Source organism: Schistocerca piceifrons, chromosome 9, assembly GCF_021461385.2.
Source record: "Schistocerca piceifrons isolate TAMUIC-IGC-003096 chromosome 9, iqSchPice1.1, whole genome shotgun sequence".
In the NCBI taxonomy this organism is placed as follows: Eukaryota; Metazoa; Arthropoda; class Insecta; order Orthoptera; family Acrididae; genus Schistocerca; species Schistocerca piceifrons.
The window spans coordinates 140,562,772-140,589,187 of NC_060146.1; the positions used below are offsets into that span (position 1 = coordinate 140,562,772).

The 26,416-nt window shown below is 39.7% G+C and overlaps 1 protein-coding gene across 4 annotated transcripts in view; it reads left to right on the forward strand.

Moving 5' to 3' along the window:
* LOC124717057 (zinc finger protein 501-like) overlaps positions 1-26,416 on the forward strand; it is a 295,897-nt gene that overhangs the window by 146,288 nt on the left and 123,193 nt on the right. For all 4 annotated transcript variants that reach the window (XM_047243738.1, XM_047243739.1, XM_047243741.1 and 1 more), the window contains one exon: positions 6,435-6,478. In XM_047243738.1, coding sequence (XP_047099694.1) covers positions 6,435-6,478 — 44 coding nt within the window. The remainder of the gene's footprint in view (positions 1-6,434; positions 6,479-26,416) is intronic.

The following is a 26,416-nucleotide window of genomic DNA, read 5'->3' on the forward strand; positions in this document are numbered from 1 at the left end:
GACCGATGACCTCAGCATTTTGGTCCCATAAGACATTACCACAAATTTCCAATTTTTAAATTACCATGGTTTTGTATTATCAGTTGTAATTAATATTTAAATAAAGTTATTGACAAACTAGTAAACTGCTCATTAAAGAAATACACAATTATGACAAAATGTAATGTATTCATGCTGTATTAATTTTGTGTGTAATTGTGGAGGATATGACGTCCTTACAAACTTTCGCATAACCAAAAGATATAACAACATAATAAATCAGGAAATTAAATAGATACAGGTAGGTAGCTTTCAGAAATAATAGCTATAGTGCAATGCTGTCATCTGAGATACTGTATCCCAAAATCACATGAAGCATTTAAAAGTTGTTAATTCAGAGATTCATTGTGAAAATGTTTATTCACTGTGAAATATTAACTTCTGTAGTTTTAAAGATTTTGAAATATTGTTGTGTCACTGGATGTACCTCATTTTTTCTGGAATCACATATGTATTCAGATCTGCTTTAATACTTGATTGCGAATTATTATAGATTCTTGAAGAGCTGTAAATACCCATCTTCCAACTTATCTGACACTCCACCATTTTTGGAGCATTATCTGTCCTCTTAAGCATCAAAATTCCTCGTACCGGGGTTGTTGCCATTTGGAGCCACAAAGCTCGTCTGTGCACCTGGCTGGCCAGAACCGGTCACCTGCCACACTGTCGATGGCATGCCTCGAGTCCTGAGTAGCAAGGAAAGTATTTGCAGAAACAGAAGAATTGATTAATGTCTAATATAAATTTAAATGTTAGGATGTCTTTTCTGAAGGTATTTGCCTTGAGTATAGCCTTGTGCAGAAGTAAAACATAGACAAGGCTGAAGATTGAGTGGGTAGATCGAGTAACTATTGAGTGGGTGCTGAAGCAAATTGGGGAAAAAAGTAATTTGTGATGAACCTTAACCAAGAGAAGGGAGTGGTTGGTAGGACTTATCCTGAGGCATCAAGGAATCATCAGTTTGGTAATGGGGGCAAAGTATGAGAAGTAAAAATTGTAGAGGGAGACAGTAAGCAGGTTCAAGTAGATGGGGGTTGTAGTAGTCATTCAGAGGTGAAGAGATTTGCACTGTATAGACTAGCTGGGAGAGTGGCATCAAACCAATCTTTGAACTGTAACCAATGACCACTACCACCATGACTACCCCTGCTGCTGCTGCTGCTGCTACTACTACTACTACATGTTCTGTGTCCATTGGGTCTGTGTAAGCACTTCTTGATTCATACGTGTTTGATAAGTTTTAAATCAACATTATGTTGCAACCTTTGTGATGTGTGCATGTAACTCTGCTCATACAACTCAGCCTGAGGAGATGATGTCAGCAGTTATGAGATTTCCTTATATGCCACAGATCTTATTACAATATCAAGCACACTGAGTCACATGACTCTTGACTCATGCAGTGCAAGTGAAAGTGCTAAGTGGCAAGCAGGATATGGCCACAGTGACAGGCCATTGGTATCTTCAAAATTTGACAGTTTCATGGGTCAAAGAAGGGAATAACATTAAATCCTCTTATTGACATATACAGTAGAAACTCCTGTGTTTGAACTTACTTGCAGTAAGTGTTCTCATACAATATATATTCTAACATCGCTACCCCATCAAAATATATTAAAAATAATAATTTTGCATGAATTATTTGTTGGCTGAATACTGTCAGTTATCTGTAATTGTTCTACTTTGTGGGAGATTCCGGTATGATATTTGTTTGCACCCCCCTGTCTTGCAGTTTTCTCTTTACTTCCACAGAATTTTTGCTTTCCTCTTCGACACTGGCCATCAGTTCCTATCTTCTTTTCTTGCCCCCCCCCCCCCCCATTCTGAGTTACAGCAGATGAGAGGTGTCTCAAAATGTGGTATATCCATTTTTCCTTTTGATAATGAGTTTTATGTTTTCCCTAACTTTTACCAACTACTCCTTGTTCCTCACCTAGCCTTACATGCTCTCATCCTCTAGTTTCCACCCAATATAAGTTTGCAGTGCTTTAGAATTTTTTCCACATATTATTGCAATACCCGGATCTCTGCGCCATATAAATCTGTCCCCATGTGTAGCATCTGGCCAATCTTACTCTCAATTGCAATTTCCTCTTTGTGTTGAATGCTTCATTGGCTATTGCCTGTTTTCAATCATATGTCCATGACACAATTTAGGACCACTGTTATAATATTTCTCAAGTACTTGAATTTTGCAATCTGGATATAATGCTACACAGACAATATATTTTAATACCACATGCCTTTGGTGGAGGCAGCAATATTTAAACATAAAACTTCAATACTTCGCTTTGGTTGTGAGATTATTTAGGTATTGGTATCAGTAAAAAAGTTACACTATTTCTCACAATTCACACTTAAGTGCACTGATTAATGATTATCAGTTTTTGAATGTAGTTGCCTGAGCTGATTGAGGTGGGGAGACGGTAAAGAAGGACACATCAAGCAAGGAGGGCATAGCGGTATAGTGCAAGGCAGGAGTTGACAGACAGATTACTCAGTGCCTACACAAATTATGAGGGGGGTAGATGAAAAAATAAAAGATACTGAAATGGGGTGAAAGGTGGGAAAAAAAGAGAGGAAGGTGGAGCTGGAGAGGGAGATAGGGCTGTATGTAGTTTTTGTAATGTTATGTGCCAGATCGTTGGTAGACATGTACTTTGTTTTTTAAATTATCCTTCTGCTTACGTTTTTTTAAGAATTTCTATTTGTTTTTGTGCTGTTTGAGTATCCTGGCATAGAATCACAAAGCCATCTCCAAAAGCTAAGCAGCCTGTCCTAGTAACGGTTCATGCTAATTTTATGTGTTTGTCAATTTTAAGCTCTTATTTTAGTTTTCAGCTGTATTATATTACTTTTTCTAAGACACATAATCTTAATTCACTCCTGTTTTAGTGTCAAAATGTTCCAAAATTTTTCACATGAGTTTTGCTATAGATTTTATACCATTTACTGTTTAACTAATAATTGCAGTAGTTTTGAGATCCAGGGCCCCGTTCTTTCAGGCTTTTGAAGAGATATTTATGGGCTACTGAGTCATAAACTGTTTTAAATTCTTCAAAGGTACGAACTACTTTCCAGTTGCACATTTTTTGATGTCTTAAAATATTTCGGAATTATAGTTTCCTCTAGGCAAGATCTGTTTGGTCTTAAACCTGCTAGATATTTGCCAATTTTGCCTTCAAGTTGTGCTGGGTCCAGGAGACAGTGAAATAGAATATTGCATTGGATAGGAAGTAACATGCGTTCTGCCATCTTCTTATGCAGTGAATGTATCAATGCAGTTTTTCTATCATTATTATTATTATTTTTATTCTCATACGTTAAGTCTGGTTAAAAATGGAAAGTGACGCGGACCTTGATCAAGCGTCACTTCCTTTTAACTGTATGGTATGTGTTATATTGCATTTAGGAACTTTCGGGTAATTGAACATGTATCAATAATTACAGATTTCTGTAGTTGTATATATAAGTGTGGATGTAGCTGTATTGCATTGATATACTGGTGGATATTGTGTGATATGACTCCTGTAGTTGATAGTATAATTGGTATAATGTCAACTTTATCCTGATGCCACATGTCCTTGACTTCCTCAGCCAGTTGGATGTATTTTTCAATTTTTTCTCCTGTTTTCATCTGTATATTTGTTGTATTGGGTATGGATATTTCGATTAGTTGTGTTAATTTCTTCTTTTTATTGGTGAGTATGATGTCAGGTTTGTTAAGTGGTGGTGTTTTATCTGTTATAATGGTTCTGTTCCAGTATAATTCGAATTCATCATTCTCCAGTACACTTTGTGATGCATACTTGTATGTGGGAACGTGATGTTTTATAAGTTTATGTTGTAAGGCAAGCTGTTGATGTATTATTTTTGCTACATTGTCATGTCTTCTGGGGTATTCTGTATTTGCTAGTATTGTACATCCGCTTGTGATGTGATCTACTGTTTCTATTTGTTGTTTGCAAAGTCTGCATTTATCTGTTGTGGTATTGGGATCTTTAATAATATGCTTGCTGTAATATCTGGTGTTTATTGTTTGATCCTGTATTGCAATCATGAATCCTTCCGTCTCACTGTATATATTGCCTTTTCTAGCCATGTGTTGGATGCGTCTTGATCGATGTGTGGCTGTGTTAGGTGATACGGGTGCTTGCCATGTAGTGTTTTCTTTTTCCAATTTATTTTCTTCGTGTCTGTTGATGTTATGTGATCTAAAGGGTTGTAGAAGTGGTTATGAAGTTGCAGTGGTGTAGCCGAAGTATTTATATGAGTGATTGCTTTGTGTATTTTGCTAGTTTCTGCTCGTTCTAGAAAGAATTTTCTTAAATTGTCTACCTGTCCATAATGTAGGTTTTTTATGTCGATAAATCCCCTTCCTCCTTCCTTTCCGCTTAATGTGAATCTTTCTGTTGCTGAATGTATGTGATGTATTCTATATTTGTGGCACTGTGATCGTGTAAGTGTATTGAGCGCTTCCAGGTCTGTGTTACTCCATTTCACTACTCCAAATGAGTGGGTCAATATTGGTATAGCATAAGTATTTATAGCTTTTGTCTTGTTTCTTGCTGTCAATTCTGTTTTCAGTATTTTTTTTTTAGTCTTTGTCTATATTTTTCTTTTAGTTCTTCTTTAATATTTGTATTATCTATTCCTATTTTTTGTCTGTATCCTAGATATTTATAGGCATCTGTTTTTTCCACCGCTTCTGTGCAGTCGCTGTGGTTATCCAGTATGTAATCTTCTTGTTTAGTGTGTTTTCTCTTGAATATGCTATTTTTCTTACATTTGTCTGTTCCAAAAGCCATATTTATATCATTGCTGAATACTTCTGTTATCTTTAGTAATTGGTTGAGTTGTTGATTTGTTGCTGCCAGTAGTTTTAGATCATCCATGTATAGCAAATGTGTGATTTTGTGTGGGTATGTTCCAGTAATATTGTATCCATAATTTGTATTATTTAGCATGTTGGATAGTGCGTTCAGAGCAAGGCAGAACCAGAAAGGACTTAATGAGTCTCCTTGGTATATTCCACGCTTAATCTGTATTGGTTGTGATGTGATATTATTTGAATTTGTTTGGATATTAAGTGTGGTTTTCCAATTTTTCATTACTATGTTTAGGAACTGTATCAATTTAGGATCCACTTTGTATATTTCCAATATTTGTAGTAACCATGAGTGGGGTACACTATCAAAAGCTTTTTGGTAATCAATGTATGCATAGTGTAGTGACCTTTGTTTAGTTTTAGCTTGATATGTCACCTCTGCATCTATTATCAGTTGCTCTTTACATCCTCGTGCTCCTTTGCAGCAGCCTTTTTGTTCTTCATTTATAATTTTGTTCTGTGTTGTATGTGTCATTAATTTCTGTGTAATGACTGAAGTTAATATTTTGTATATCGTTGGTAGGCATGTTATGGGGCGATATTTTGCTGGGTTTGCTGTGTCTGCTTGATCTTTAGGTTTCAGATAAGTTATTCCATGTGTAAGTGTATCAGGGAATGTGTATGGGTCTGCAATGTAACTGTTAAATAATTTAGTTAGATGTGAATGTGTTGAGGTGAACTTCTTTAGTCAGAAATTTGCTATTTTATCTTTTCCAAGGGCTTTCCAATTGTGAGTAGAATTAATTGCTTGGGTGACTTCATGTTGCAAAATTATCACTTCAGGCATTTGTGGTATCATCTTGTATGTGTCTGTTTCTGCTTGTATCCACCGTGCATGCCTGTTATGTTGTACCGGGTTTGACCATATGTTGCTCCAGAAGTGTTCCATGTCTGTTATGTTTGGTGGATTGTCTATTTTAATGTGTGTGTTATCTATTGTCTGGTAAAATTTCTTTTGGTTTGTGTTGAATGTTTGGTTTTGTTTCCTTCTATTTTCACTTTTTTTGTATCTTCTAAGTCGTTTGGCCAATGCTTGTAATTTCTGTTTCTATTCATCTAATTGCTCTATGGCTTCTTGTTGTGAGATTTTACCTAACCTTTTTCGTTTTTTTTTCTGACATTTCATTTCTTATAAATTGTGTTAGCTGTCCGATGTCCTTTCTCAGTTTTTCTATTCTGATCTGTAGCCTGTGTTGCCATGCTGGTTTTGTGGGTTTCTTCTGTGTGTTGGTTGGTTCTGATCTCTGCCTAGTGTATATATTTAGTGTAGTGAGTGCTCCTATATAAACCAGTAGTTGTAACTCTTCCATAGTTGTGTTTTCATTTATTTTGTTGTGTATGATTGTGTTGATAGTTTTTATTGTTGTTTCGACTTGTGGGTTATTTGGCGGTCTTTGCAAGAATGGTCTAATGTCTGTATTTGTGTCTATTATTATTATTATTATTATTATTATTATTATTATTATTATTATTATTATTATTATAGGGGCTCTTAATTCTATTTCAGGAGCTCAAAAATGAAATGGAGTCAACAAGCAGTGAACCAGAAAGGTATTGTACAGTTTCTTGTATCTCTTGTTTTGTACTTTGTGCATGAGTTGTGTGCAGCTTCATGTTTAAGTAGCTCAGCAGAATCTCTGGCTATACATACATATGCACAGTATACTGCATGCTGTTGATTGGTGTCTATAATGTTGACATGTCCATTCTGCTGTCTCACAGCCAAAGTATCTTGTTCCACGAATAACATGCATACTTATAATTAGTTAATATCTATATTGTTAGGGAAATGCCACACTTTGAAACACTCACGTGTACCTTTGATAAAATTGTTCATCTATTGAGACCAGAAGCAGCATATGAAAATATAGCCTCACTCTTCACAGTATTACATTTGTAAGATAACATTAATTGTTATGTTTTAACAATAATTTCAGTCCTATATTATCTTGCTTGATAGATGCAGTTTTGCAACATTTATGTCATGATATACACACTACTGTTAGAAAACTGATGAATGTAGTCCTCAGCCACTCATGAAATATTATCATTTAGCATATTCTTTCTCTTCCATTGGTGTTCTCATGAAAACATCAAATCCACACGTGCTCACCTCTTCCAGAAACTGCCTCAGGTTGTGTAATGAAGATGTACAACATGACACAAATGCTCAAATGTAAAATAATGTTTATATTATTAGTCACCCAAATATTTTAGATGGAACACACCTATTTGACGTATCAATATAATATCCTTCGTGATGGTGATATTTTAGAACCAACTTTATTGTTCAGGAGAACAAGCCACTGACATGCCCTAAAACTCAATACCCTTTAACTGTAGCTCCTACTTTCTACAGTTACATACAGAGAGAGAGCCCAATGTCCATATGAGTTGTTGGCAATGACATTCTGTTACATGTACGTTCCAGCAGTAAACAGCTTTTCAGATTTTGAAAAAAAAAACCTAAAATTAATTATGTACAGTCCTTTTGGTAAGAAACAGTCAATAGGGGTATCCCACCTTGCAATAGCAGATGGTAAATCAGATGCATGATTCTTATTGCGTAGTGATATAGACCATTGTTCAGATAAATACACTGGTGAGCCAAAACATTTTTGTCACTGTCCACTGCAGAAATACCTACCACCTGGTGATATTAGAGGGACATTATGCAGAATTTGCAATATGCCCTGTTGTACAGGACTACGTGTGTAAATGGTAAATAATAAGTAACGCCTGACCTATGGAGCGCTTGGAAAGCATAACTGTGGGTGCCTCTTGTTGGGAAGTTGGTGTAGTGTTAGTTTGTTGTACCAAGGGTCCTGTGTTTGAGCCCTGGTCATACCAGAATTTTGTACTGTAATGTGTGTGAAATGATTTATGGGACAACATGTTCCTGGTATGTAGAAAGACTTTTTGGAGTTTATAGCAACGTTCTGTTGGCAGTCCGCTTTTGCTTCGCTTATTTGAAAGTTATGAACCTATAGAGTCATTTGTAGTTTCACTGAATAAACATAAACCATCAGAATGGAAGAATATGGATTGCTATGATATTTTTTGTTGAATTGTTACATAGTGACAATTGTGTACATACAACAACGGAAATAACTGAAGATGAGAGTGTGCAGCATCCCTACTGTATATAATTGACCAGTAGAAGGTGTCGAAAGTCAACAATGAGGAAACATTAGACATCGACAAGCACACACCAGATGGAGAGGAATCGTTTGTTGGTGACCCAACCGAGCGAGGTGGCGCAGTGGTTAGCACACTGGACTCGCATTCGGGAGGACGACGGTTCAATCCCGTCTCCGGCCATCCTGATTTAGGTTTTCCGTGATTTCCCTAAATCGTTTCAGGCAAATGCCGGGATGGTTCCTTTGAAAGGGCACGGCCGATTTCCTTCCCAATCCTTTCCTAACCCGAGCATGCGCTCCGTCTCTAATGACCTCGTTGTCGACGGGACGTTAAACACTAACCACCACCACCACCACCTTGGTGACCAAGTGTATGGACAAGAGTCAAGGTCTTCGGTATCATCACCAGAAGAGTCCTCAAGTGATGGAAGTGATGAATTTATGACGAAAGGAGAAAACGATAGTCTTCTATTCCAGAAAAGAGAAAATCAAAATGCTCAGATATTGGCTGAACATTAAAAAGCAGCCTAAGTCGACCCAAACATTGGCACACCGCACGATGTCTACAGTTAAAACAGGTTGCACACTAGATTTTCTGCACGATGTACATTGTATCAATGGGAATAACAGTATGGAAGTGAAGAATTAATGTGTTTGAAAGAGAAGCGCAAACATGTTACATTGCATGCCATAGCGACCTTCAAACAGCGTTCCGAGGAGGTTAGATGTGACTACAATGTAGGCATCAAATTATGGACAAAAACGAAAGCAAAACAGTTAAACTTCCCAATCTTTGACGCAAGTGACAGTTGGATCTTGTGCTCGAAGCGTAAAAACTGTATTGTAAGCCATAAAGTCAAATCTTTTGTTACAGTGAAAATGTACCAGAACAGAAACAACACTAGAAACGGCAACAGGTGACTCTTGCTAACATAACATGTCACACACATGCAGATATGTATCTAAAACGCCAAAGAAATTGAATTCAATAAGGACATGACTGTGGGTCGCACATTTGGTGCTAGAGATTCTAGATTAGCGTCACTGCCTCTGGATTACAGGGTCTTGTGCTCGATTCCCGGCCAGGTTGGGAATTTTCTCTGCTCAGAGACTGGGTGTTTGTGTTGTCCTCTTCATATCATCATCATCATCATCATCATCATCATCATCACTATCACTTGTAACAGTGGCTAGATTGGACTGTGTAAAAAATTGGACAGTAACAATGGGACTGTGTAAAAATTGGGACTTTGTACAGGCACTGATGACTGCGCAGTTGAGCGCCCCACAATCCAGATACCATCATCTCATGACAGCCCATACACACACTATTATTACATTGCTTTCACAGACAGGCAACTTAATCCATAGCTGTTTGTAAGTCCTTCAAGAATATCGTATGTGTCAGTTCATGTTCCCAGCATCAAATTTATTCATCGATTCTCACTCCTCCAGCAAAATGAATTGTTCAGATCACTTCTACAGGAAGTGGAAGTAAACAAGTCAGTGAAGAGAAACTTCTGCTAACACTGGATTCCTACACGCCCCACAAGGACGCCTGTGGTTTTTGTGACTTGCATGTACAAAATAATTTACTAGAAGACAAAATCATAATTCACATAATTCCAGCAAATACGAACTCCATTCATCAACCACTTGATCTTCATTTCTTCAGAATGTTCCAGCATATGATTCATAAAACCTCTGATGCTATGCTAGGTTCTTTAGAAGAGATTAATGTGCAACGTAATAATTTTCTTAAGCTGCAGTCCCTCACATACAGTCTGTTGTCTTGCGCATTTCTGTAATTCCCACCGTAATGGCTGCGTTGATGAATGCAAACTCTTTGAAAGGTCGACACAGTTCTGTTGCAGACACATTTGCAATTTACAGGTTGGATGCGCAAATGTGGAATTCATCAAGTGTGTTTGGTGTACAAAAGTAATTCGCTTCACACACTTCTTCGTACGCAACCACTATTGTGAAACCTTTATTCCTAAATGTACGACACTGCGTATGTGGTGATGTGCTGATTCTTGAACATTTGTTTTCGTCGTTAGCATTGTTATTACTAGCAAACCTGTTAGTGCCTCCCAATTGCTAAATGCGTATGCGAATGTATGTACATCGTAATCTCCTTCTTCACTTCCTTCTGTAGCCTTGCCCTCCTCCCCCTCCTTTTGTACATCTCCTCTTTCTGACCCCCCCCCCCCCCCCCCCACTCTGTCCGGCAAGATGTTGCACGGATTGGGAATCTCAGAGCCGAATTGACCCCTGCATGATGCATTTTATTGAGAAACTGAACTAAAATGTCAATAAGATCGGAATACTTTGAATAAATGGGTTTGAACACAGGTCCCATCTTCTGAATCAGCAGCAGAAAACCGCATAATGCACACTGATGACAGCAGTTAATGACGGATACCCTGCATCTCTTATCCCAAACTCCCTCATCTCTCTGCTCATATCCTCCTCCCCCTTCTTTATATCCATTTCTTCCCCCTTTCTCTGTCCATTTCCTCTTCCTCTTCTACTTCCATCCTCTCTCTGGTCGTATTCCTTGTTATTGCAAACTGAACCTTGATTTGAAAAGAAGTCAAAAACAGAACAATTTCAGTAAGATGATGAATTTATTGGTGTTTTTTAATGTGTTCATCGCAACGCTTGGTAATGAACGTTTTTCTTTGTCTTCTCTTCTAGAGAGAAAACGAATAGCTCCGGTGGTTTTCCGACTCTCGAGCATGCCACAAACAACTGCACATCGAAGGGGGGGGGGGGGGGGGGGGGGGAACCGCAATCGAGGCTTAATTCACACACTTCCAACGTCTGGCCTTGCGATTTTTAAGCAAGAAATCTGACATCACGGAACTTTCCGTAGATACCTTTGTTCTGCCACTGTCTTGTTTGAACCAGTCTGTAGAGACTCCTATGTCCCGCCCCCCCCCCCCCCCCCCCCTCCAAAAAGCGTGTCTTATGACACTCGGACATCGTGGAACTTCCTGTGAATGGAGCATTCTGATTGGTTCTTACTGAATTTACCCTACAAATTGCTGCTGATGGCGTAGGAGCTCTATGTGCCACTTTCTACAAACGGACAAATTACAAGAATTCCAGCGGAAAACTATTTTTTACAGATCGAAAACTGCAAAAGCGGTCTACAGATCATGAAATATGGAAACTATCGCCAAAGACATTTCGTCAGTTACACTGCTCTGCTGACAGTCGAGCAAAGTTTGAATTTTTCGGCGTGAAACCGGTCTCCAGCCAAGCGAAATCACCGCAAACGATTGTACCACCATACCATATCATTGTAGTAAATACAATTTGTATCCTGCGCCACACAAAATCATCACTTGTACATCCTGCATGTAGCTGTCAACCACCAGACACTCATACCGTGAAGATGCACAGATCACAAAAGCATAAGCACATGCACTGTGTACAGTTGCAGCACTCGATATCCCTTGCGAGATCAATCGGTCATCCACGACGGCCAGCTGTCACAAGGCAGCTGCCCCCACACACGCTGGCCTGAAGCGAAGTCAGAGCATCCCTGCCGCTCTCCAGACTGGTATAAGAAGGCTGGCCTCGTTACCCCAGCATAAAGGTGTCCACAAGTGGTACGGTTTTCGGACTGGCGTACTTGCTGCCATGATTTCTGCAGGAAGTGGCGACTGTCTCCAGGCTCTGGGATTACGGGAACATTTACTTTCCGAGTTCTGTCGATGAGAAATGCCTCATCAATTATGCATTTATTTACCAATCTCTAACCGACATCAGTTGCAATATGCAATTTTACACACCAAAAATAACGTATTTGTGACACTTTTATGCTGAAATCATCGAGTAGCATATGAAAATTTCCAAAATTTCATGTATTTTCACATGGTTTTCTAGAATATTGTACCATTTGCGCGCCTATTCTCGATATTAACCACACAGCGTATGCTACCAATCGCTTGCACAGTGTATTTCTGAAGATAAAGAGTGGAAATTGTCTAGAGAGCTGAAACTTTAGCGAGATCATTATGTGGGACATGCTGCAAAGATTTTTACGTGAAAACTCGAAAATAGAGGACACTGGTAGTCTTCCACCTGTGCTCCACCATCTCGATACAAACAAAACATCTCAATCTATGTTCTATCAACCAAATAAAGACGGGAAATGTGTAGAATGGTAGTACCAGCAGTCAACCGGTCAATTCACATGGGAGGGAATAATTGTCCACCGCTAGCATCTCCATATTGAGTCTTCTCAAATTTCAGCACAAAAGATGGAGAATAGTCGCAACACAATTGACCATGAATGCTTCCCTAAACATACTGAGTATTAGTTCGCTACGCAACTGGACAGAGGGTGACATGGTTAGGTTAACTGCATCCCCATTCCCTGACTGAGTGGTTTGAGAAGCTCAGTGGTGGACCGCACCTTAAGCCAGAAATGCCCATTCATTCTGACCGCTGGCTACGTCCGCCACGTGCCCCGCACGTTGAACAGTGTCGTCCTAGGAAATCTATCACATATTTAACAGTTAAATTACATTAAATATTACAATTGCAACACCAATCTGGTGACATTCGACAGTTATCGAGTTACTGGAAATACGTGTTACGGCCAGGATAGGGTTGGAAGACGAATCAATTCGTTATATGTCCGAGGCGATGTCTGAAGGTGGATTCACTGGCGGTATGTTCATAGTATGGTCTGGGGGCACACACGCATACAGAAAAATAGCACAGTTGGGCCAGATGTTGACAACTGTTCTACATTTACAACAAATTTTAGAATACAAGTCGAGAACTAATGTCATGATCACATGAGCAGAAGCGACATAAGATCGGTAAAATTACGAAAATTGACGGAAAATACGTATAAATTAAGGGAATATACGCCCAAATATGGGGAAATGACAGAGTGCTTACAGGTCTGCCGGGTGCAGAAAATTCTTTTACATGGCAACGAGGATGTGATGGCAAGAAGAATACGAGGAAAATGTGACATGGAACCACTGGAACCAGGTAAACAATCATGTTTCGTGGACAGCGATAAGACAACTGGAATAGACTGTTAAACATAGCAGGTAGAAGAGGTCGACAGTCTTAAATTCCTGGGATTACAACTTGATAATAAGTTCAGTTGGGAGGAGCACACCACAGAACTGCAGAAGCTCCTTAACAAATCTGTATTTGCAATTCGAGTGTTAGCAGACATAGGCGACATAAAAATGAAAAAGCTTGCATACTTTGCCTACTTTCATTCCATAATGTCATATGGTGTAATATTTTGGGGTAACTCTTCAAGTCAAACAAAAGTTTTCAGAGTCCAAAAGCGTGTAATACGTATTATTTGTGGGGTAAATTCACGGACGTCCTGTAGAAACCTCTTCAAAGAACTGGGTATACTAACTACTGCCTCTCAGTATATTTTCTCCTTAATGAAATTTGTCCTAAGTAAGATATCTCTTTTTCCAACAAACAGCTCAGTTCATACATACAATACCAGGAACAAAAATGATCTGCACAAGGACTTAAAAGCACTTAACTTTAGTTCAAAAAGGGGTCCACTACTCAGGAACACTCATCTTCAATAATTTGCCAGCAAACATAAAAAATTTAGTTACAAATAAAGATCAGTTTAAAAGGAGCCTGAAAGATTTACTAGTGGCCAACTCCTTCTACTCCATTGACGAATTTTTTAATAGAAACAAATGATGTATATATTCATACTATTAGTATTGTTATTTCAGCTTAAAAAAAGAATTGACATCTTCCACATCCACGAGGATCTCCTCAGCACGGATCTATGGAACGAAAAACTAATCTAATCAGATGTAGACTAATAAATTTATGTATGTCGGATCGCAAGCCCAGGTGTGACCGAAAAATTATCTGCAACCTCCTTTAGATTTTTGTAAAGTAACCTTAGTGTAAGAGTATTTTATTGCCAGATTGAGAGTTGCAATATACCATTACAGAATGGACCACTGTTTGACCATGTACAAGACTGTTTGCCTGTTTTAAACCCTAAAAAACTGTATTTATACTGTACTTCTCTGTACACTCTATCAATCGCAACCTTGCAGTCTCAGCAAACAAACACATTACAGAACAGTTGCTGCATGGTTTTTAATATCATTCTGCTTTACGTCTATTGAGGTAATAGGGATACATACAAAATGGCTGCTGACTTTGATGATTTCCTGGGAAAGAGAACCATCTATACCTAAATTAACATGGATCTGTGTTAAAGGATGATAGAAAGTAGATGCAGTAATAGATTGAGAGAGGTCGTAATGAGGTATGATGTAATGGTAGACTGATGATGCATTCTAAAGAGAGAGAGAGAGAGAGAGAGAGATGTTGGGGCAAGTCATTTATCACACATTTAACCTTTTTTCCCCCATTGTTTTCTTGGGGTGTATCAGTTGTGTGGTACAACCTGAATTCGACTCGTATACAGTTGCATGTTCTGTGTGCAACTTAGTGCTGTATACCTGCAATGGTTAGCAGCAAACTTTTCTGTACCGCAGTAAGCAGAGGATTTCAAACGCATGTGTGATGAATCATGTCCACCAAACTGATCGAAAACCTATTTAGGCATCCTCCTCTAGATGAAAAGATGAATTTCCTGCAATTTTTTTTCGGGTGAGGGAGAGGAGGGGTGGGGCAGGGATTTCTCCTGTGGGGTGGTGGGAGAAGGGAACACATGCCAGCCGGGCAAAACCCATGACGTCATCAGCAGATAGGGCAATTAACTGACTAATTTGATTAATTTGCATAAATAATTTGTTATGAGTTTGATATCAAGGGTGTCCCTGCACCACCATTATTCCACCACTTATGATATGTGACTAATGCAAATAACATCATTTGCAGTGATTCGTAACATGGTTTCTACAAAAGGAGTGTCTAAGAGCACAATAATTCGCAGCAGTAACAAAAAGAAGACACTAGATTTGTCAGTCTATATAAGGACAATTGGAGGTATGAAATAGCGAATAGCAGGACTGTTTACTAAAATTTTATTGTAACGCACAGACATTTTCTGAAGAATAACAGTTATCTTCAACAACAAGAAATAGGTAATAAGCAGCAAAAAACATGTCCTGCTTTAGAAAGAAAATATATATCTGTACCATAATGTGAAGATTATATTTTTTAAACAAATTTTGAATGAGAGGGTCGAGTGAAGTGCAAACAGTGTGAAATTTTTAGATTCTGCATAAAATAGTTGCGTGTCATAGTGCTAATTAGTGCCATGAACAGTCAGCAACTGAAATACGAGGATGTTTTGAAAAGTCTGTAGAATCACCGCCAGATGTCAGTGTCACCACAATGAGGTTCCTGTGTAATACGTCATACTTGAAGAGTAAACGCGTGATGTGTCAGTGCTTATGGTGGAGATGTTGGCTGCAGACGTCTCTCTGTTGTTGTTCGCTTGTAGTGATTTGTGAAGGTAGAAAAAAATCGAGTTTCGAGCACTGATTAAGTACTTCAGAAAGAAAGAAATTCATGCCAATTTTCAGAACGCGCTGGTGGAGGCTGCTGCTTCGTATTCAACTGTTGTCAAGTAAACAACCCAGTTTAAATTTGGCCGGGATATCTTAGGTGGTGATCCACGTAGCGGTCAGTGAAGATGTGCCACTACCTCAGAAATTATTGAAGAAGCGCATAAAATGGTAATGAAAGGTTGGCAACTGGAAGTACGAGAATTTGCTGAAGCTGCAGGGATATAAACTGAATGGGCATATCACATTTTAATAGTGGAGCTGGATATGAGATGGATGTCACAACTCTTGACGCATAATCAAAAAGCATCAGAATGGAGAAGTCTGAACAATTTTTTATCTGTTTTCAGAGCAACCAACAAGATTTTTTACGCTGGTTTGTGGCCGCAAATAAATCTTGGGTCTCCACTGTACGCCAAAGACAAAACAAGTCAAAGCGGTGGAACCACGTTGATTCACCACCACCTCCACCACCACCACATAAGGAAGCAGTCAACACAGTCGGCCGGAAAGTTCGTGGCGTCAGTCTTCTCTCTGGTTAAGCGTTTATGCAACAATACACTGTTGATCTTCGGGACCAACCAACTACGGCAAAAAAATATGTGGAAAAAGGCCAGGTTTGGTAAGGAAGCAAGTCATCTTCCATCAAGATAGTACACGCCAACACCAAAGTGCTATTGCCATGACAAAAATACGTGAACTGGGATACGAATTATTGCCACACCGCCTTTCTTTCCTGATTTGGCCCCGTCAGACTTCTGTCTCGCCTCAGGGTCTCAAATTATCGTCGGTAGACTGAGAAATGAAGAACTGACGGCCTGCAGTTGATGGGTATTATGCAGGCCTGGAGAAATCTGACATTAGAGATGGGATCCAAGTATTGAAACACAGCTGAACCAAGTGGATTAGTGTACATGGAGACTACATTGAAGGTTTGACTGAGATAATTCCTTTCTGTTACATTCCGAGAGCTTTTCAAACTACACTCCTATAATATGCTTCTTATTTATGAAATACTGTGTTCATATTCTCTTATTTTAAGCGGGAAAAGTTGGATTTATATGAAATTTCCAGAGTATTCATTCATGAAGACATTGTAGCGTATTTCATTCATATTTGTGGCTCTGTTTGCATTTATTCTACAATTATGCAGGTACTTTGATATTTTATTAACACTTGGGGTACACAATACATTCTAAGACACAGAAAACGACATACCGCGAAGGAGTTATGCAAATTGGTCACAAATTGATATTCATACAGGTATCGACCTAAAATGCAAAATTGTAAACTTTTGAAGCCAGTGGATGAATGTGTGATACTGCAACGTAATTTCACCACATAGCTGGAAAGGATTGTAAACAGGGAACGTGTTGGTACTGAGACGTAAAGTATTTCATTCCATGTAGTTGGACAGTACCTATACCTCACAGACAGGTGTGTTTACGATATATTCAGGTATCAGCATTTGAGAGAGTATACGTAGATGGGGTCAAAAAAAGTCTATTGGAGTAATTGCCGAATAGCTCGACATTTGAGTAGCAGCGATGCCACTGTGTGACAATGTTGGCTGGACAGGGTGAACCATAGCGTGAAGAAGGAAACAGACGACCTAGAGAGACGACAGAACGTGAGGGCCAAGCAGTCGTCAGAGAGGCGCACAGAGCCCTGGATTCATGATTATCATCGATCCGCTGATCCTTCAGTGACCACAAGGGCATTAACAGGCAGCTCACAGAAAGAGAGCCCTTGCACCCATTTCAGTGGTGTCAGGCACATTCGGCCTGTAATCTCATTGACCGGAGTAGAATTTTCCTCAGTGAAATGATAAATCATGCTTCAAACTGAGCGCCGATGACCAGCAAAGACGTGTCTGGAGACGCCCCAGACAGCGATGGGATACCAACTGTCGCCTGCCATACAGTCTGACAAACGGTAGTGATGGCCTGGTGTGCCATTCCATTTCATAACAAGATTCCTCTGGGTGTCATCTGTGGCACCCTTACAGCACAGCAACATGTCAACGATATTCTACACCCGGTTTTGTTGCCCTTGATGCCAAGCCAGGCTGGGATTACATTTCAGCAAAAGAATGCCCGACTCTTTATCTACATGCCCGCCAAACCCTACCTTGGCCAGTGGATCTTTCCCCAATTCAGAATGTTTGGAGCAGTTGGGCAGGGCTCTCCAATCAGCTCGGTATTTTGGCGATTTAACACGCCAGTTGGACAGAATTTGGCACAATGTCCCTGTGGATGACGTCCAACAACTCTGTCAATCGATGTGAAGTCAAATAAGTGCTCGTATGAGGACCAAAGGCGGACCAATGTATAATTGACCTGCTCAGTGTGTGAAACTTTTTCTCTTGAATAAATAACCCAGTTTTTCTGAAACTGTAACCATTTGTTTGTCTGTACAATCAGTTCCACAAGAAAGAGCACGCCATAATTTTAAATATAACATCCACAGCGACATCTCTGGTAGTAGCCTCGAATCTGTAATCAGTGTGCTTTAGCACATTGTATAGATAAACAGTGTGAAAGCTCAATATTTTGCCGGCTGTAGTTTAAAATGAGGGCAAAATATCTGAAGTGTCACAGGGCAGTGTTCCTTATAAATCATCCAAAGGGACCAAAGTTTCTATATGGGGCTGCTGCTAAAATTTTTAGAAAGTCAATGACATTCGTATCGAAGTGGGTCAAACGATATTTAAAGGCTGGAAACACGGATGATTTACTAGAGAGAGGCCTATGGTGCCAAGCTACAATCTATAATGGCGGCGATTGGATTAACTATTAGGAAATTGTGTAATTAGTACACTTTCTTGTGGAACTCACTGTACATCACATCTGGTTTCCGTCCCATTCGGATAATTCCATCGTGGTTTATCGGTTTTTTCTCTTAGAATCTATAATAGCTGTTTCGTAAATTAATTAGAAAAAGAAGGAAAAACTGATAAAAATTTTACAATACCTATGACGTTAAATGACAAATAACTTTGTTGTTGCTAGGGGTGCTGGTATTTCTGCATTTATCAGATGTTAACATATTTCACAACAGTGACCGTGGTGGCTGTATGTCTTAGACTATGGTTTCACTTTGCAGTAACACCAGTGTCCATGAATTTGCCTACATTCAGCACCTGAGAATACTCTAGCATATGGAAATGAGCGTTTGGTGTCATTGCCCAGGAGGCCTCTTACGGGCAGGTCCAGCCGCCTTGGTGTAGGTCTCATTACACTACTGGCCATTAAAATTGCTGCACCAAGAAGAAATGCAGATGATAAACGGGAATTCATTGGAAAAATATATTATACTAGAACTGACTTGTGATTTCATTTTCACTCAATTTTGGTGCATACATCCTGAGAAATCAGTACCCAGAACAACCACCTCTACCAGTAATAAGGGCCTTGATACGCTTGGGCATTGAGTCAAATAGAGCTTGGATGGCGTGTACAGGTACAGCTGCCCATGCAGCTTCAACACGATACCACAGTTCATCTAGAGTAGTGACTGCCGTCTTGTGACGAGCCAGTTGCTCTGCCACCATTGACCAGACGTTTCCAGTTGGTGAGAGATCTGGAGAATGTGCTGGCCAGGGCAGCAGTCGAACATTTTCTGTATCCAGAAAGGCCCTCAGAGGACCTGCAACACGCGGTCGTGCATTATCCTGCTGAAATGCAGGGTTTCGCAGGGATCGAAAGAAGGGTAGAGCCACGGGTCGTAACACATCTGAAATGTAACGTCCACTGTTCAAAGTGCCGTCAATACGAACAAGAGGTGACCGAGACATGTAACCAATGGCACCCCATACAATCACGGCAGGTGATATGCCCCTGTAGTGATGACGAATACACGCTCCCAATGTGCGTTCACCGCGATGTCGCCAAACACGGATGCGACCATCATGATGCTGAAACAGATCCCGGATTCATCCGAAAAAATGACGTTTTGCCATTCGTGCACCCAGGCTCGTCGTTGAGTACACCATCGCAGGCGCACCTGTCTGTGATGCAGCGTCAAGAGGAACCGCAGCCATGGTCTCCGAGCTGATAGTCCATGTTGCTGCAAACGTCGTCGAACTGTTCGTGCACATCGTTGTTGTCTTGCAAACGTCCCCATCTGTTGACTCAGGGATCGAGACGTGGGTGCACGATCCGTTACAGCCATGCGGATAAGATGCCTGTCATCTCGACTGCTAGTGATACGAGGTCGTTGGGATCCAGCACGGCGTTCCGTATTACCCTCCTGAACCCACCGATTGCATATTCTGCTAACAGTCATTGGATCTCGACCAACGGAGCAGCAATGTCGCGACACGATGAACCGCAATCTCGATAGGCTACAATCCGACCTTTATCAAAGTCGGAAACGTGATGGTACACATTTCTCCTCCTTACACGAGGCATCAGAACAACGTTTCACCAGGCAACGCCAGTCAACTGCTGTTTGTGTATGAGAAATCGGTTGGAAACTTTCCTCATGTCAGCACGTTGTAGGTGTCGCCACCGGCGCCAACCTTGTGTGAATGCTCTGAAAAGCTTATCATCTGCATATCAGAGCATCTTCTTCCTGTCAGTTAAATTTCGCGTCTGTAGCACGTCATCTTCGTGGTGTAGCAATTTTAATGGTCAGTAGTGTACATTCGACGCCACATTGGGCGACCTGCGCGAGAAAATCCCCAACCCAGCTGGGAATCGAACCCGGGCCTGTAGGACGGCAATCCATCGTGCTGGCCACTCAGCTATCGGGGCAGACACTCTAGCATATTAAAAATGCTTAAAAATGCTTTCCATCTAAAAGCATGCCTCATTTGATTTCAGATCACTGTTATCTTATTGAAGTTAAAAATATTCTTCCATGTTGAAAGTGTGCTCCTTATTTATAACGTAGTGTGCAAACTATGCCTTACACATTGCATTCATGGAGATGCAACCCAAGCATAAGTTAATCTGTGTTTTCATTTCCATAATTGTTTGATCATGACTGAACTTGCTGACACGTTTGTTTCTACTTTCACGCAGTTGAGCCCCAGTTTTTGTCAAGGATGTCAATGGCACTAAAGATAGTGGCGGATTGGTTACCAAACAGATAGAATCACATGGGTATAAAAGTGTTACCAGGTGTTAGACACGCAAGTGTGCTGTCAGCTAAAAGCGGTTTGTCAAGTTGTAGGACCTGAAGCAGCACATTCATGGGCATAGCCGTGAATGTCTGCATTGTATGTTACAAAACATTCACACTGAGTGGCAATCTGAGGGTGCACATTCATCTGCACAGTGGTGAACGTCCACATTTGCAATAAAACTTTCTCACAAAGCAACACCCTGAGCAAACATTGGCTGATCCAGACAGACTACTTCCTATACTGATGTGGCATGTGTGACATGAGAGACAAGAGCTGCGTCGTCTTGAAGCAGCACATGTGATCGCCCCTGCGCTAGTGACGTGCGGCAACTAGTTAGGATGCCAAAGCGACCAGAGATGATGGACACTTGGGTGCATCAATACAGTTGTGGCGTTTGTAACAGGACATTCACACATTATAGCTTACTGAAGTATCATTAAGAGATGCATATGGGCGAATACAACTGTGATGTTAGTCATAAGAAATTCAGGAGTAGAAGCAGTCACAGTAGGACCACACACATTTGTGGTGTCATTCAAAAGTCAAGGGGACACCTACAGTTGCAGCCTGGTCAGTACTAAGAGTTGTGGTGTGTATCTATAATTACTGAAGGGGGCTGACTCAAGAACACTCCTATTGATTGCACATGGGGAAAGACAGAAAATATAGTATTTATGAAAAGAATGTAATATATAAAAATAGCTTTAGAAGACATCTTCTTCTGTCTTGCTGTGAGACCTTGTTATTATAAGGCGCAGATTACCTGGGATGCATCAGGTGTGTTGAGCTGTTCCAGTAAAATCATGGACTGAGGCGAAAGCTATTGTCATCAAATTGTTGATGTAAACATGCTTGTCGAATGCAAACAACCACTTTTGAATGGATTCATGTTTTGTAACATAATTATGTGAAATTTTTCCCATATATGCAGATGTGAGAATACCATATACCTACAAAGCAGCAGGATAGCAGGTGGAAAGACTGTCACCACATACAATGTAGACTTTCGTAGCCACTATTTGCGTCCCTTGTGGGCATCTTCCAAGGCAAATTTCTGTGTTTCATGTTTCGTCTGCTAATACTGGAGACATTACAACGGGCTATAAAGATACACATATCAGTTTCAAACTAGAACAAACAAACAAGCTGAACCGTAAATAAGTTTGCTGATGTCGTGTGACTATGAAACTGCTGTCAGAGTCTTTACAGCTTATGATGATGTCTCGAGTATTAGAAGACACGAAAAAAAGAACTTAAAATACAGAAATTTGCCTCAGATAACAGTCTAATGCCCATAAAACAAGTTGCACCAAGGACTATCAACACAGTTCTGTGTATGCAAAAAATGATGATCATTACAAGAAGGCAGGGATAGTTAAACTCTTTCCGTGTATTGGAAACTCAGATCTCTGAATTTTGAGAGTAACGCTCTGTGTGATGCTGTACACTATTTGTGCTTTCTCACGGTGAATTCACATTCAAACGTTTTCGCTCAAAGTTTGTCACAGGTTGTCACAAACGATCGTGTGTTTTTTAGTCCGAGTTTAACAGATGTTTTCATTTATTGTTTAGCATCACTTTATATCATATTTATATTGGGACTCAACGGGCAACATTACAGAAATTCTGATTATCTGTAAGTATATTTACATTTCGAGTCAATTTAGCAACGATTTTTATGTACCAATACAAAAATGATTTGTTTGAGAACAGCATCACTTTGCTGCAGAATCCTAAATCGTGTGCCATGTCACTAATGTACATCGTGATTATTATTTCTCCAATATTCCAATTTTGAGGTCAGCATGCTGCTGCTTTCGCTTTGGGACATGCCACTTAGTTAATAAAGATCCACTTAGGTTTTTCTCTAGAAATTCTTGAAACCATTTGCATGTCTACATCTGTACTGCATGTGTAAATATTTTCTTTACTGTGGAACAGTACCATAAGTTATCTGGAAGTCAGAAAACATGGCATCAAATGGAGCACCAGTATCTGCTGCATTGTGAATCCCAAGAATGGTCAGACTGCATCAGGTTCCATGTGATCAGTACATAAGGAAACCATTTTAATAGGCAAGCAATGTATCTGGACTTGTAGAAAAGTCATAGTGAGCACTAAATATGATCCACAATACCTCATGATATTAAAGTCACTGAGGTCCGTTATGGTTCTATGCCATCTTTTTTGCAAAGTGTAGTACAGACTGAAAAGATGTGCAACATTTTTTAGTGCTCTAGCAGTCTTCATTATGTCAGCAACCAATTATAAACTTGTGATAGTGGTCCTATCATATGCATCTTCAGTTTACAATTGAATGAAATCCCCCCTGTTTAACATTTCCATTCATCCATCCAGCTACATCAGTGGATTCCATATCTACACCAACTGGTTTCCATAATTGTAATTCCCTCATGTGTGGGACTTTTGAACAGTGAAACTTCATCATGTTTAGTGAAGCAATTTTGGAAGACTGAATTTTGAAATTCAGCTTTTATTTTTTTTTTGTCAAATGGTTTTTTTAGGTGAACCTAGGACGAATTTAGTGGAATATTGATGGAGTGTTGGAAAAAAAGACAATGTGAGAATTTCAAATAAGAGAAGGTTGAAACACTATATGTCTTTATATAGAGATCCCAGAGCTGATCACTTCATGTGTAGGAAGCCTTCTTCAGTAAGTGCTGTATATTCAATATCATCAAAAAATCTATGTGGCCACATGCAGCAACATGTAATAAGCATGGCTCCAAGTACACATGGATAGCCATTATCTCCAGATTAACAGAGTGTCCTTCAAACACAAATGTGATGTTTGTAATAACTCATTGCAATACTGGTAACATGCAGTGTAATACAGCGTGCACAACAATACAAAGACGATTGTATGATAAATGTTTACTAAAATGAGTACTGAATAACACTGATACTTTCGTTTGTTTTTGTTATGCATGTGTGTGTTTATTGACACATGTCATTCACAATTGATCTCCCATGTGTTACTACAGACTCCTTGATCTATGTAGATCCCATATTCTCAACAGAACGGCTATTTTTTCAATGCAAATGCTAGTGTAATCATAAGATGAGCTATGAACCTGACAGATGTCAATTCTTCCATCATTAAAAGCAGACAGCTGTCAGTGCAAGTGTCATGGTTGTGATTCACTGACTCCATATGCATTCACTAACATCAGGAGTATTTTATGTGACAGCCTCACTTGACTCACTGGTGGGTGCCATTTTAAATCTCTGTAACACCACAATGATACAATAAAAGACCATACCCAAACTGGAAAGAGCATTCCATGGCACAATACATGGTGCAGTATATGAGGGAGAGTCTAATACTATCTACACCTTTCTTTCTGCAATGTATTTACTAGGAAAAGAAAATTGCTGCAAATTGCTTGCATCAGCCCACTATCCAGTACTTCACTGTGGCATTCTTTGCTAATAGTTGTTCACTTTTTTTTGTACTCCACTAGTACCCATTTGCATCCTAAAAATGTGTAGTATAATCTTTATCCCTGGGAGCAGTGTGTTGATTTTTTTTATTTAGTGTTCCAGGTTGTCCCCCTTCCACACTTTGATGTTTTAATTCTGGCGTGTGTTGGTGAACCACGTTTCATCGCCATTGACTATCCTGGTCAAAAATGAGCTGTTGTCCCATTTTAAAGGGATGAGTTATTATTGTTCGGCTTGGAGTATTTCTGTAAATAGTCTTGTGTACCCATTTGCAGAAACTATGGAGTCTGAATTCACTGATGACGATTTTTTTAACAAGCAGCACCATAAATGTTGTCCAAAGCAGATGCTACGATATTGATGGTGAATCATGTATTGATCCATGATGCTCCCTCTTCTTGTGTCACACATGTCCTGTTACTTTCAGGCATCTTGATCCACAAATACTTTTTAGTGACACGGCATTGTCCCCATATTGTGCAGAAAGTCTATATTAAATTTCAGCCACTTTCACTCCTTCTGACCAAAGAAGTCGAGTTATGCCTCATTGTTTCTCCTCAGATCAAGTTACTAGCAGGGCGAACTCATTTATAGTCACTGACACAATGCAACTGGAGTGTTTGGCATTGGATGGTGTGCACATGACTGTGGTGGTACCAAAAGTAAGTGTACCCAGACAGAAAGTATTGAAGGTGTTATGACTAAAGTGAAGCATTTTACAAAGGTTCATTCCTCATACAGCACAAGTAACATTTATCGCCACACTAGCTTCACTACATTGTCAAACTGTCACAGCACAATTCCATGGGAAGATGTATCAGCAGTTATAGATTTGTACAGAATTTCTCATGCATATACATCAGTGAATGCAATGGACTTCTGCTTCAGCTGTATCATGGATCACCATAAGTGTTGAAGAAACTGATACAAGAAAACTCTTTATCATCAAATTCATAATGAATATAACCGTTTTCCTCACACTTCCATAGCCTAGGTTGGTTGTGAATGCACACTTGTGCGGTGGCAGTCATTTTGGAGTAAGCCAGTTTGAATCATGTTGGTGGTGGTTGAGAGTTTCATTCACAGTATTTGGTTGGCAAGGGGAGGAGAGATGATGGCGTGAAGTTTCTGACCACTAGTTTTTTTGCCAATGTCTTGGATTAAATTCCAAACCTCTCTGCAGTATCTCAGGAAGTGAGGGCATCTGAAACTGTTCATGGTGATATGTCTGTCAGATGGAAGCATTAAGCTGGACTACCCCTTTGGTGCTATTCGTAAAGAGCAGGCTATTTGCTGGTACTGGGTTTCATCCTCATCCTTCTGTTCATCCATAACAACACAGATCCAACACTGCACTGCAGAAACACTCATGGTAGTCATCCACACAGCACAGATACACTCTCAACGTATCATGACAGTTACTTTTGAATACATTATGGGAGTGGCAGTGATCAATGAGTCACAAATATTTACTATTAAAAACAGTCTTGATCACGATTTATTTATTAAGGTGACCAGTTTCGACCACTACTGTGGTCATCTTCAGACCATTGAGTAGGAACCTCTTTCCGCTGGAGAATCACTACTCATAGTAGTGATTCTCCGGCAGAAAAAGGTTCCTACTCAGTGGTCTGAAGATGACCACAGTAGTGGTCGAAACCGGTTACCTTAATAAATAAATCATGATCAAGACTGTTGTTAATCGTAAATATTTCATAACAGGTTGGAGGAAGGCAATGGCAAACCATCTCTAGTAGGACCTTGACAAGAGCAGTGCTGCAGCATTCCTGCATATCCTCCCCTATACTCATATCCTGAGTATGGGATTATTTATTGTTGTAATTTTTTCCAAGTTGTTCCACTGTGCAAGTGATGACAACATACTCTGAATTTGTAATCTCAATTTGCAGGTTCTGGTTTAAGTCTGTCTCCCTATTGCTGGTATTTTGTGAATTTTTTAAAAGTAGGTATTAAATGTTATAATGGGTTTATTTCTATTTCCTCGCCTTTTGAGTATATGTCTGAGACAGTAATATTTAATTTCCAGTACTTCATCTGATAATCACACATACATTTTCATCATCATGTGGTTTTAATACATACACTGACTCTTCTTCAAGTGGGCTCTATGGTTAATGGTTGAAATATTACTGTCCCAGTTGCATGCTGTGAAGGCAATTCTGAGATTCATTTCCTCCACTTTGGACAGCAAAGCTTGTGTTCCATATGAACATTAGTATGAGGT